The 14,441-nt window shown below is 43.1% G+C and overlaps 1 protein-coding gene across 7 annotated transcripts in view; it reads left to right on the top strand.

The window, feature by feature from the left end:
* The window catches only part of MAD1L1 (mitotic arrest deficient 1 like 1), a 307,430-nt gene that overhangs the window by 72,412 nt on the left and 220,577 nt on the right, over positions 1-14,441 (top strand). For all 7 annotated transcript variants that reach the window (XM_015876929.2, XM_015876934.2, XM_015876933.2 and 4 more), the window contains exon 11: positions 13,554-13,698. In XM_015876929.2, coding sequence (XP_015732415.1) covers positions 13,554-13,698 — 145 coding nt within the window. The remainder of the gene's footprint in view (positions 1-13,553; positions 13,699-14,441) is intronic.

Genomic DNA, 14,441 nt, shown 5'->3' with positions numbered 1-14,441 from the left:
GTGCTGTATAGGATTCCTGGGTCCACTCGCTTGGGAAGGTGGTGAGAACAAGCACAATTAGTTGCTGTCAGATTGATGTTGGTGCTGAGGATTCAGCAGGGAGCTGCAGGGAGGCGAGCAGTGCCTGTGGGGTGGCTGTATGGATCCTCTACTGGCAGGAGGATTCGTCTTGGGATGTCAGCAAAAACAGACGCTGTTAATTAGCTTTACATGGATAGATTTGGTGCTATTCGATATGACGGCTGAGTGGAATTAAAGGAAAGAGTAGAATAAATATTGGAAATATTTTTGTGCTTGGTGTTGTCTTCTTTTAACAACTTGTAAGACCACATAGGGAGCTTAAATTGCCAATGCTTTCTGTAAGGAATAAAAAGCATTCTTGAAAGACAGCCACCACAGAAAAGCAGAACTTGGGAATGTACCAAGTTAGGCCATAGAAGTTGAGAAATTTACGTATGTCCCATACTTAAAGTAAATACTGAAGGCTTGGTTGGATTTTATCATCAATTTTGGGTAAAGCTGGAGTGATTTCTCTTGTGCCCTCTGTTAAAGCAGCTTATGCTGTGTTATGGCTTTGGAGGACATAGGTGCCAGTTGTAAGGTGTGTGCTGAACTGGCTTTAATGGGGGGCCTGAAAAAGTGCTTAAATTTCACAGAGTACAACTTTGTTTTCATGGAATTGTGTTATTTCACAATCACAGAACTGTAGGGATTGGAAGGGACCTCTACAGGTCATCTAGTCCAACCCGTCATAAAGCAGGTTCCCTTGGAACTCCAAGATCCTGAAAAGAAGAGTGTCAGCAGACTGGAGATTGATTGATAGGTTATCGTTGTCTAGATTTAGAAAGGAGTATCAAGAAAGTTGGGCTTTGAGCTGACTTAATGCAGTAAAAAACACTGTATGAAGTTTGTAACAGGCAAATGTGCTCATGGATTTTCAAATAATTCTCAGGTTGTTGAATGCTATCAGTAAGTAATAGTTGGAGCTGTTAAATCAATAATGTAAATGAATTCATGAATTCAAGTGAAATTGATTGACTGTTCATTAGATTGATTTAAGTGATTCCAAGTAAACTTCTCAATTTATGTTCATTTGGAGATATTTTAAATGCCATGATTAAAGATAGAGTCGTAGAATCCTTAGAGTTGGAGGGGACCTTTAGAGGTCATCTGGTCTGACTCCTCTGCAATGCACAGGGACACCACAGCTCCATCCAGTTGTCCAGGGCTTGATCCAGCCTTGCTTTGAAGGTCTCCAGGGATGGGGCATCAACCACATCACTAGGCAATCTGTTCCAGTGCCTCACCACCCTCACTGTAAAAGGCTTTTTCTTTATATCCAACCTAAATCTCCCATCTCTTGAGCTTCAGGCCTTTTATCCTTGTTCTGTTGCCACAGACCCTGCTAAACAGTCTGGGCTGTGAGGGAACATGACTGGCTCATCCCAGTACCCGTACCCCCAGGTACTATAAGAAATATTTGAACAACCAGCGCCTGAAGTCCCAACTTTGATAGACTATCACCTTTGCCTGCCTTTATTGTCTTTCCAAAAATCCAATAAAACTTAAACTGAAGATTTTCTTCTTTTACATCAAGTTCTTCATCTTTCTTCGTTCATCTGAAGATATTCTTCTGATCTGTGTTCATATAACCATTTGCTCCCATAGGGGTTGTTAGGCTGTGCCAAAGCATGGGGACCAGATTCCTTAAAGCAACTACATGAGAGCAACTTACTGCAAGAAAGGCGCCCTGGGATGCAAGTTGCTTTAATTCAAACCTTCAGGCACAAGTTGGAAGCCTTGAAGTACCTCCCATGTAAATAAGATGGCAGTTTCTTATCACTTTTTAATGTTGAGTTTGATAAGTATTACAGTCAGGCAAATCTGTTTTGCGGTACTTCTACACCTACTGCATACACTTGTATATTCTGTTTTCATGTTGCCATGTAGATGTTTGGAAGCTTGTTTATGCACAAGAGCCTAGATTCTCCTGTGCAACGTGTGCAAAAAAACCTGTGTTTGGAAGCTAAACCATGTTAAATTGGCCATTGAAAAGAAGTGGGGGTAGAATGATGTTGGACATGGGAGCCTGCTTCCAAAACTGCTGGAATGAACAGGTTTGTCTGAGACCTCTGGTGATGATATGCATAGGAAAAGCCCCATCAGCATCACACAAAACAAAACTCCCTTTACCTGCAGTACTGCATGGGAGTGATTCAGGGGCAGGAATTTTCCAGGTATCCCCCAGCAGTGAGCTGCTGAGCCCTCATTGGAGTTTCTCAGCTTTTCCCTGAGAGCTGTGGCTCTTTGTTGTGCCTCCAGTCTCACTGTATCTCACTGAGCATCGCTCCCCATCTCTTCTCCCCCCGCTAATTTTTCTCAAGGCATGTTGCTTGATACCCGACGTTAGGAATAATGAGAGAAGTGATGCATTATTATAAGTTAAACTGGACTATATATGGCTTGACTTCTTCTGTCTGCCTCGGTAAGTTTGATGTGTACGTTCCTTCCAGAGAAAAAAGGAAAAGTAAATTCTGCACAGAATAGCCCTGGGCTTCTCTTTATGAAATGTGTGCTTCTGCGTAAGTGGGCTGATGGTGAATTGGAAGCATTTCATTGCTGCTGATGGCAAAGTGATGCTTCATACTTGGATGGAGATTCTCGAGCTCTGTCAGTCCTCTGCTTCTCCGAGTCAGCATGGTTTGGTAGATGAAAGCCAAGAGGAAAGAAAAGATGTTTAAACAAGGAAGAAATAATAGTAATTCTTAGCACAAAGGATAAAGTACACTTGTATTTCTCCAGTGCATTTCCATATCACTAGCATCCTATGCATTTACTTTGTGCATCTCCTTTCTCAGAACTCCTAGGGTTATCCTGTTGCTGCAGAATCCTTATGTGGTATTTCTTCAGACATCTGATGGTGTTGATGTTGGGGTGAACCTCAGACCAAGAACATTCTGCCTGATTTCTGGCTGCCTGTGTGGCACAAAGTATTACTAGTAGCTACCATTGCATCTTCAAACTGTTACACTTGCAGTGTCTGTTCTGCGTGTGGGTAAGGCTGGGGCTCATGGAGTTATCATGGTGGGTCTTCCCCTCTTGATAGAAGGAAGTTGGGTCAGCAGGTGCCGTGTTCTCTGCTCCTATGATGGAACGTGGTGTTCCTCTGGCTGTGGTGAGGAAGGGCTGTTTGCGGAGGAGATTTGCTCGGTACCTTGCTGTGCTGTGTAAGCAAAGAGTCCTTCTATCAATTCATACAGGAACTAACCCTGCCTTTTTAAAGGTCATTTCTGTCTCAGTCAGCTTTTAAAGTTCAAGAGGAAATAAACTGCTTAGAGTTGGCATTTTTCAAGTCAAGTGTCAACTTTCCAAGCCCCCAAGCCAGGGGATGTGGAGGAAGGAGAGATTAATAAGGGAGCTGCTTGCTTGTTACAGTGATTGTGCGGAAACCTTCCCTTTTTTCTTTCTTCTTTATGGGGCTTTGGAATGAAATGGAACATTGTTGAAATATCTCACTTTCTCCTTTTCACTTTGCAATGCAAAAGTATCCAAAGCTCTTTAGAAGTGCTTCTTTTCCACTGACAGCAAGAGGAGAGTTTGTCAGCTCTGGTGAAGTAGGACACAAGAAACGTTTTATGACAATGCCAATACCTGAAAGCTCTTTTAACCACAGAATCTTATTATCCGGTGAGAATAAAATGCACTTTCGGAAAGTAGCTGAGGTCTCCAAGCAGGTGTTTGCCCTTAACTGCATTGACGCCTTTGCCCATGCAGGGGATGGGGGATCAATAAGGAAATAAACAGGACGAATAAGCTTTATTAACCAGGTAGGGCAAGGCAGCAGGGGAGATGATAACAGAAGGCAGGTGGCAAGCGAAGGGTGTGCTGAGCATGGGCAATGTGCTGGCTGCCAAAGTGCCTGCACTGAATGTGGGCCATGGAGGTCCTGGTGCTGTGGATTGCAGTGTTAAGATCCCATGCAGATCTCTTCCTGCTTTGGGCACGGCTGGGGGCTGCTGTGCAGGGTGGGAGCAGAACACGTTGCCATTCCAATGGCTGACAAAACCTCAACACAAGTATATTCCAGTAGAACAGGCAGAGGTACAGCCCTAATCCTTTGGTACAAGGAGGTACTGGCTATTCTTGATTATTGTTTGTTCCTAATGGGAAGCTTGTGGCAGCACAGACTGGTGGACTGCTTGCTGCCATAACTGAGAGCTGTGAGAAAAGACATTTTTTTTTTTATTTTTTTTTTCAGCTACTAATATATAGTTTGGAAATTGAATATGACTCATGTATGAGAGAGATGAGATGACTGGATACTCACCCAAGAAAATTCAATAAAAAAAGCGCACCAGAGTAAAATTTGAGCTAGATGAGATCTGCTGGTGTGCATTCAGAGTAAGCAGCCCCTTCCCACCTCCCTTCCCCACACTGGCAATCAGAGCCGAGATCAGCCTGAACCAACGCCAAGAGCTTTGGAGAAGTCAAATAAAAGAGCAAATGAAGAGTGATACTTCTCATATTTTTCCTCAGTTCAAAGCTTAAGGATTTCTTGAGGCAAAGGTGATATCTTTTTGCAGCTAATAGCCCGTGATGAATTTCTGTCCGTTAATTTGTTTAGCTCTCCTATTGAAAGAGGCAGTGAACAATAGCTCCTGGTTCACCTCCTGCCACTCATGATTTTGCAGACTCATGATTGTTTTCATTCTTTGCAGACAGCTGTAGCAGACTTTGGTGCAACTGAATATCTGATTTTCTGCGTCAAATCAGTTTTTCATAGTTGTGGGAAGCAGGGCTGTGTATTGTCTTACAGGGACATGAGAGCTTGGGCAGTAAAGATTAACTGGGACTGGTCATTCAATGGAGAGGGGAGGAATGATGTCAGGATGGTGAAGTAAGTATTAAAAGGCTTCTTCCTCCACATCCCAGGAGAGAGAAATAAAGGGTACTGAGGCAACCACAGTGCTCCAAAACGTCCCCTGAGCACTTCCCAAGGAACAAGGCAGCCTGGCACCCAGCAGTGTTGGTACAAGCTGAGTCTAAGGCTGCTGTGTGAGCTCAGTGGTGATGTGTGGCTTGGAAAGGAGGAGATGAGTTCTGCTGCCTTTGAGTACAGCCGCAGTGCTCCAGGTGCTGTACTGTGAGCTGTGGCAAACCCTGTGGCTGGCGTGTGGACTGCTTATGTCAGAACTGTGCTATTCCAAACAGAGTGAGCTACCAATGGACTTGTTCATGTCTGAACGCTCAGACAAGATCTGTTTGCTATTTTAACAGCTGGGATTAGTGAAGGGCAGTCAGCTAAAGGCACATAAGCCAAGAGGTGCCAATATTGTGTATGTCTTACACATGCTGAAGCTGTAAGACATAGCGATGAGTGCCTGCGATGTCTTAGAGGTCAGCTGAGTCACATAAGTGATGCTCCTGTGTTCTTTAATTGATAACTGTTGTTTTATGAGGGAGACAAAGCCAAAGTAATCTGGTTGCAGTGTCTTTAAATATATTTCCCTGTAGCAGCTTCACCCCCAAAATACCAAATCTGACCTTTGTGCTTGTCTAGTGATTTTGAAACATGGAGCAGCCACATAAGGACTATTCACTTGTCCACCTGACTGGTTACTGTATAAAATATTCAATGCAAAGAGGCTGCATAGCGTGTAGCATTGTTTTATTAAACATTTAAAAATATTGATGCAGGAGAACTGATGTAACTGAGCTCTAAATTTAGTCTTTTTGACGCTTCTTTCCACAGTGACGGCTTTATTCCTCTGCCTTATATTGGCATGAAGGTTCTTTGAGTTAATTTGGGGGGAAGGAAATTAGAGGGAAGATGCCTCTGTGCTGTGCAGATAAGATGAAACAGTGTCAGCAGTTTCATGGAAGATTCATGTAGGGCTTCTCTGGGTGGCAGTGGGGAAAAGCCATGGAAAGCTTTAGGATTAAGAATAGCAGGATGTGCTGAGTCAGTGGGAGACACCATCAGGGCTGCAAGGCGGAGCTGTCAGGAGAAATCAGAGTTGGTTGCATGGCACGTCTTCGTTTAGCTTCCTGTGCATGTGGTTCCTGATCTGCTTGGCAGGGGTGGTGGGTTGCACTGACTGAATATATGGATATTTGTGATGTTTTGTTATTTTTTTTAGGAAAGCCCTGTTACATCAGATGTGAACCAAGGAGAAAACATTACCTTATTCTTGGGATCCTGTTCTGGAATGTTTAGAACTTGTCCTTTAGAAGCAGTTATTAGAAAAAAAACAGGATTTTGTATGTTATGAATGACTGCTGTTGACTTCAGATGCAGTGTTGGTGCCTTTCACCAGGCCAAAGTTAGGAGTAACCTAAGGACCAAGCCCTGAGGACTACCACTGACAAGTCCATGGCACCAGATAGGAGCTCTGGCATAGGGGAGGACAGGAATCATTTCTAGGGGGGAAAATTCCAGTTGCCTTAATGTGAGATCATTCTCTTCAAGCAATTTCTGTTCTTCATCAGTCTTCCAAATTCTGCGGCAAATGAGGCAGAGGCCCTGCAGAAAGGAGGCGCAGTTTGCACTGAGTTCTGGTTTGTTGGGAGAGCGTGGCAGAGCCGATCCACCCAGGGGCACGGTGACTTTTGTTCTGAGTCATGATTACAGGTCATGTTATTTGGGCATAGGACTTTTAAGACCTTTGCAATCTTAATAAGCATCCAATATACCTTTAATAATTGCCAGGTCTTTTCTAATGCTCTACTTAAGTGTAGCTTGTATCATGCTAGGCTGCTTTGATGCAAGCTGAGTCAAAGTGGGTGGGAGGCAGACAGGAGATAAAGCTACATTGGTGTGTGTGGGAAGGAAAGGCCAAGAGCAGCGATGTGTTGGAGCCGTTGTTAGGGGCAGCTGAATGGCTTCTTTGCCTTTTCTTTCTTTTTATCTGCACTTATGTCCCATGGGTATGTGCCAGGGGTAATTCTTAATTCTCTAGGTTTATTTGTTGTCAACAAGTGTCCATTACGAATTCTCTCGTGAGTTCCCAGTGAAAGCCTGGACAGGTTTTCACTGCCAAAAGCTGCTAAAAGGCTGAGCCACAGCTTGGAATTCTAATGAAGCCTAAGCTGGGGTCCAGCACAGGGTTGCTCTGCAAGAAATATTGCCTTCTGTGAGTTCACTCAGGTATTCTGAAATTCATGTGCACAAAAAATAGTGTGTCTGAACAGTAATATACTCTGCTCGTTTCTCTGTGGAGTATGATAATGCACACTGGAAATGAGCTCTCGTTGGAAAAGGTCATTGGAAACATCTGTAGAAGCTTCCCAAAGCTGTAGTGAGTCATGAGTGTGAGGTCTCGCTTGTTATATTGCAATTGGAGAGTTTAATGTTTTGTTTTTCTCATCTAAATACTTTGATCCTCTTTATTTATTAAGATAAGCTATTATCTAACTGTCAAGAGCCTGGAATTTCAGCGTTTTTGTTTGCTGACAAGTTTGCTCAGCACAACCGTTCTCCATCTCACTTCATTTCCCTGCTTCAAGCAAATTGCCCTTCTTTCACTTCTCTCTATTAATCCTTTTCCTTTCTCCTTTGCAGCTCTCATGCTGCCTGTTCCCAAATGACTCTTCTCTCACAGGAAGGGTTGGTTTGGCTGTAGAGCAGCCACCAGAAGTACTGGTAGTCACTCTTGCTGTCTGTGCCATGTTTCTGCTCTTCATGCCCAGGCTGTAGAGTCAAGCCCGCAGCTTGCTGGGATGGAGGATCCTCCCCAGATTAGAACATTCATGGGGAAACCTTTACAGCACACACAGTACTGAACTGGATGGAGCAGATAACTGTGCTGCACACTCACCTCACTCGTGCAAGAAATCTGAATCCTTCAGGCACTTACAGCTGGGGGTGAGCAGGGCTGGTGGGGAAGCACAGGGACCAATGCATTGGTTGAGTAGGGAGGGGGAAGCAGGAAAAGACTGGTACAAAAACTGTGAGAAGTTTTCTTTGATCATATTTAGGCATGGATGCGAGCTCATCCAGCCCACAAATGATTATAGATTGGTAACTGATGGGGCCAACTGCATTATTCATTATGGTTCGAATTGAAATGAAATCATGGAGGGCAATTTTCTGTCTCACTCTTCAAGGTCAGATGAGAGTATTTATTATTCCCTCTCTGTTTATCTGTGAATGCAAATTGAATTTGGTGATTCAAATTGATGAAATGTTAGAAATATAAAACTCATCAGAGCTGGCAGGAAGAGAAATTACTGGGTAAAGCTGGCCAGTGACTTCACCATCCCATGTATAGGCCTCTCCTTTGATTAGTAATTATTTCAATCTTTGGGTTTTCTCATCCCCTGTTTTGTTTCAGTTGTTGTGATTTTTGTTTTCAAAGAAAAAAGTGCAGTAGCACTTCAAAGCATGTAGAATCTGAATTAGATGATGTAAATAAAGCCAGCTGCAGAGGGGAAGCTTGGATCCTGGCTGGAGAAAAGGTTCTTTCAATATTCTTCCTTGGTGCTTTTGTTTTTCCTCTCTCCCCGGCGGTTTCCTTTCTCCAGTAGTTTTCTGCCTTGCATTTCTTGTTTTCCAGGTCTGCTCTGGCTGTTCCCAGCAAGATATTATGGTCTGTTGGGGAAGGGAGTGGATGCTGCTGTTGTTTGGTGCTTGGCCTATTGCCTATGGACTGACCTTCAGCTCCAGCTGGACTTGCCATGAGAGCAAATAGTAGTACCTGCAGAAGGATCAAATGAGCTCAGCTCTCCCATTGAATAAGAATGGAGCTGTTCTACTCGCTGTAGTTCAAACAGTTCAGTGAATCTTGGCTCGCTTGGCTGTATCAGCCTGTTGTCGTAAGACGTTGTTGCAGCATGTTCCCAGTTCTCTGCAGTGAACTTCTGAAACTGGTAAGGTGGGGATTATTCTTATCTCAGAGTAGGAGTGGAAAATCCTTATCAGTGAATGCTCTTTAAAAACAGGCAGTCTGTAATTGCCAAATGCCGTATACAAAATCATGATCCAGAGATGGATGACACGCACGACGTGCTAATAGTTGTAGAGAACTGTTGGTTTTCTAGCTTCTGCTTTAATTGCTTCCACATCATTAAGAGTACTCGGTATGTATTCCTCTACCAGACACTGCAAACAGAAGAGTAAGTTTGGGTCAGGATGCAAATGTTGATTCATAACACGATCAGTGAGTATTCCGATGTAGCAAAAGCCCTTAATAGATCTGTGTACGTAAGCTGCTATAAATCACTTTGTCTGTTTAGCTATCACTTTGTTCCTGTAGCCTGTTCTACAGAAGATGGCAACATTATCAAGTTACTAAGCACCCAACAGGCAGCGTGGGTTCAGTGGTTTTTAAATATCAGTAAAAGCTGTATTTACCAAATGAATGTCATTAATAGAAGCTTTTGCCTTCTGAACACTTGAGGTTTAGAGGCTTGGAAAAAGGACAGTAATGCCCCTAGTTATCTCACCCTTGAAAGATTTTAGTTTCAGAAATCAATGGTGGATGTATTTGGCAAACTATTCATTTTTCAGCTTAAGATCAAAACAAGCCAGAGAAGTCTCTCATTCATTGTTAAATTAAGGCATTGCTTTCATTCTTGTCTTGGTGGTGGATGTAGAAAGAGTGTTTATTAGCATGACAGTAAATCCCACGCTGAGGGCTTGATTAAATCCTCCCAAGGTGAGGTTGTGCTGTAGCAGCAGAGCTGTGGGGGTGCTGTGCTGTGTGTGCCCACCTGGATGGGGAGGGAGGGGGCCCTGGTGTGTCCTCTGAGTCAATCTGACCTCCTGACAGTCCATTAAAGCGATCGTGCTGCCGCCAGGACATAAAATTGGTCTGTAGCATCACTTTGAAGGGACTGAACTTCTGAGCCTGATATTTATGCTGCTGGTTGGGGAGTAAAATTAAATACCGCCTCAGTGATAAAACGTGCTGTCAGTGTACCAATAAAGCTCCCGACATCTGCCTGCTCCTCACTCATTTCATTTCTCCTCGCAAGTGAAATAATTCTTCGTGTTGTTCCCTCATTGTAATTACAGTCTGGCGCAGGACTTGCAGGTAGAGCAGCAACGTGACGTAGGAGCTGCTTATCTTTGAGTGATTTTTGATTCATGGAAGCCCAATGAGGGTGAGATTAAACATAAAGATCTCTGAGAAGGCACAAAGTAGGAGCCAAGAGAAAGTTTGCAGGTGTTTGTTGAAGGCTTGGAAAAAAATCCTACCAGAAACAAAGCTGTTTTCCTACTGACCGTGTGGATTCTGTTCCCTGTAGTATTTTCTGTAGCAGTATTTCATATGGCTCTTTCTTAATGTTTTCCCTTTTTACCTGCCTTGTGTTTGTTAATTGGCAGCTCCATTCTGCAGCAGTCCTCATCTTTTCAGTAACATCATTTAATCGATCGATTCTGCCCTTTTTAATGTAAGATGAAAAGCTTTTTGTTTTGCCAGACCCTCATCTTTTATTTCCCATATTCTATGTAAGTGTGAGTTGTTTGCCCATGTGTGCCACATACCTCTGGGCTCTCTACCACTGTAGGAGAGGCAGAAGCTGTGGGGGGAGGTTGGTGCTGTGCCTTCACATTGGTTTTGGAAACTTGAGGAGAGCTGGAATGAAAAATAACATTTTTATTCCATCCCTCTGTTTCTCAGTTGCTGGTGCGGTGAATGTCTGTGTGCTGTCTATAAACGCGTGGGCATGGAGAGAAGGATGCGAGTTGTCAGGCCTCAGATATTGGTACAAAGCAATCTCCCTTCCTCTTCTTTTGCCTCATTAGCTTGTGCGCCGAGCTTTTTATTTAGTTCTGTGTGGTGATGCTGACAGCAGCACTGTCGTTGTTTTCCACCTGTGCTTCTCTGCTGTTCTTCCTATCCATGCTCCAATCCCCCCAGTATATTCACTTCAGAGCCATCCTCCTCTCTTGCTCTTGTCCTTGCTAGGTGCATGGGGCCGTGCTCTTCCTCAGCTGCAGTGTGACCAGGCGCTGTTTCTCTTCCAGCCATTCCCGTGCTGCTGCACATAGATGTCTGCTTTTCCTCTCAGGCTGACAGACAGACAGAGAGCTTGTGGCATCCCCTCTGCTTCCTGTTGTTTTCTGAGTGCCTGCATGGTGGTGAGTTGGTTACTGAAAGGATGGAGCGGTTCAAGTTATGTTCCACGTGTCATTGGGGCCGGGGGAAGCTGAGAGCTGCTTTTGTAATGTTTTCTTTTGAGGCGAATTATTAAAATGTATCTTACAGCTTCAGTATTCACTGTCTGCTGTCATTGTTCTCAGTCTTTCAAAGAACATTCTGGAAAAGGAAGTTTTATCATTAAGATTACATTAAAGTGGATTACAGAAGGGAAAAGCAAAATATGAAGAGTCTCAAGAGCTTGGAACAGAACGATGTTGGCATCTCATTCACTAGGATGTGGAGCAGGGAACATTAACAGGCTGATAAACAGAAATGACTTTTTTCTCCTTACGGCTTAAAAGGTTTACTTTGAACTGGCAGAGGTTTTTAAAAATTGCCATTTCTCCACGCTTACATTGAATGGAGAACTTTGAGCTTATTTTCCATCTTTCTAAACGTTTGGTTTGAACAAGCATTTGCTTTCAAAAAGCCATAGGTGTCACTGGTGTGGAAGAGAAGTGCCCACGTCTGCCTGCAATGGTGCTTTCTGCTGCTGGGTACCTGCATTCAGATCCTGCCTTGTGTCACTAAGGAATAGAACTTTCTTTTTGGGTTATTATTATTATTTTTCCCCATAGAGATGGTTTTTGTCGTATTTGGTGCAGTTTCTGGAAGGATTATCAGTCTGTCCCAAGAGAGGAAGAAAGGATCTCAATAATTTGCTTTGGCATGGTGTGAAGAGTAGTAAGGAAGCTGAATTTCACACTTCTCATCTTAAGGAAACCTGTGGTAGCAGAATCAATTCAGAGAGTTTAAGTATTGTCACTGCTTTCAGACTCTGGCATTTAAATTCTGTCTACCTGAACATCGCATTTAGCTCAGTCTGAAATATAAACAGAAGATGGTGTTCTTTCCGAGTGCCATGCCACAGCTGAGGAAATTGCCCATTTGTTTCCCTTTGCTTAACTTTCCCCATGTATTTAAGCAATTCTTTTCCAAGCCAGTTAGAGAGAAGCATCACTGAATGCCTGAGCTATCCACGAGGTCTGAATTTCAAACATTATTTGCTATTTCAAGAAGGAAACCCATCGTGTCTCATTTTTCTGTCCAAATGTCAGCATGATGTGAACCCATCAGTTTGCTCAGCATTTATAGGAAGTATACTAGGAGATGGTAACTTTAACTGCTGTGTGCTACTGCCTAAGCTGCTTGTATGTGCTTGTAACGTTTGGCATCTTAATTCTACCACATAGTTTTATCTGATATCCACAATACAAGGTCTCAATCTGTTTGTCAGCTTTAGATACTGACTTCTTAGAATCTTCTAAATATAGATTGATTCTATAGAATATGTCAGCAGTTAATTAGCTCTGTTAGCCTGAGGAATTCTTGCACTGTTGAACAAGAACAAGGCTGGTCCACAAAACTGAACTTGAGGTGTCTGCTGAGTTGTGATGGATAAGGAGCATCCAGTGCAAGGTTGCTGTTGCCTCACGTTCCATCACTGTAGATAATGTCTGTGGGCACAGATTCCCTTTTTAATTGACCAATTAAAACAGAACCAAAGATGTAATGGTATCCTGCTAATTAAATTATCCATTTTCAAATTCAGATTTAGCGCTGTTAAACTTTCCCACCAGAATACAACGAGGAAGAGTCGATTTCACAGTCCTTGGTTGTTAAATTGGTTTCTGACTGGCTCCAGATTGAACTGGAGTCTTTCACATTTTCCTTATTCACCCAGTGTTTTAATATATACGTTTGTCTTCAAGGAGAGGAATTTTGAGGTTGCAGAATAGCTGCTTGGGGATTTTAGTGAATTCCTACATAAATTTCCCTGGTACAATTCAATGACCCGGCAGTGCAGAATGTACTTAATTTAAACTGAGAGTCATTTAAGGCAGTGTTCTCTTTGAGATTTATCTAAGCAGTGCCTTAAAATGATGGGGAGCCAAGCTCTTCTGGTTTAATTGAGAGTCATGTCCACACTGCAAACTGAGTGTTAACTGCCTTAGAAGACATTTATCTTTCAACATAGGTTGCTGGAAAGAGCAAATGCAGGTGGTGGCTATAATTACATGATGAATATTATCTTTCTCTCAAAGCGGATCATACTAAACTTCCATTTTGCTTTTACTTTGTTAGGAGAAGGGAAAAAAAGAAAAGGAAAAGATGCAGTAGGAACCAGGATCTTGTTTGTTGAAGATGAGCTGTCTTCTCAAACTGATTTTGAAATAGATACGCATTCAATTGAATGCCTTGTATATGTGAGGTTCCAGTAACCTCTTATGCTGAACGAGAAGGCCAACACTGGCATGGTTCTGTCCTGTCTTCTTCTGAGAAAAGCTGATAAAGTGGCTGTAGCCACTCATGATTCCACCAGTGCTGCTGTGTGGTGCTTCTCTCTGGTCTTTCTGATTAAGAGGCAGTGCTCAGGATTTCACAAGCCTTTGTTATCTTCCCTAGTGCCCGAATACTGGAGAAGGCCCGGCAGCAGCTGCAGGAGGAAATTCTACAGGTCCAGAGCCAGCTCTTGGATGAGAAGAAGAAGCGTGAGCAGCACGAGGCCCTGGTCAGACGGCTGCAGAAACGTGTGCTGCTGCTCACCAAGGTGAGGGTCCCAGTGATGTCAGTAGAAGCGTGTCCTTATTCTTTACTCCAGGTATTTCTTCTGTGTTCACTCCAGTACTGCTAAGTTACTCTGGGGGCTCTGCGTGGCAGATGCTGTAAAAGTGATGTGAAACTTGTCTTCAAGGGCTGCAATGGGATAAAGGTACGAGTGTGTTGTAAGGCTTTGTTAGTGTGCTTCTCCATCTGGGCTCCTGCTCTGTTGGCAATCTGTGGCTTAGTCTCAGGCATGACATTTGTGCGAGGGCAGGGAATTGAATCATGTTGTCTCCAGAGTGTTTCAAGCCACCGAGGGGAATTTATAAAGGCTTTCGCTGCCTCACCTCCTTTCCTAAAGAGAACGAAATGACTGCACCTTGTCAACTGTTCCTGTGGAAAAACAATTTACAGAGTAAGAGAGTCGCCTTCCTCTAAGGCTGAAAGTCTGTTCAGATATAATGGCAGGCACTAGACCAGTAAATTGAAAATACGTTTTAAGATTCTTTCTATAGGATATTTCAAAAACTCTGCATTATCCTATATCAAGTGTGTTTCCCTGATGAAATTCTATACAATAATTTCTGAGTCTGGAGAGCATTGAAAAACCTTATATTAAATTCCGAGGGAGCTCTTTCCCCAAAGGGAATAATAATTCTTTCTACTAAGAATGATATGGACTTCACTTTCAATAACATTCCTTACAAAACTTCACTCATCTAAAGCAATCTGCCTGATATCATCAAACTG

Source organism: Coturnix japonica, chromosome 14, assembly GCF_001577835.2.
Source record: "Coturnix japonica isolate 7356 chromosome 14, Coturnix japonica 2.1, whole genome shotgun sequence".
Classification (NCBI taxonomy): domain Eukaryota; kingdom Metazoa; phylum Chordata; class Aves; order Galliformes; family Phasianidae; genus Coturnix; species Coturnix japonica.
The sequence above is the reverse complement of the archived record's forward strand: the minus strand, read 5'-3'. Positions and strand labels throughout refer to the sequence as shown.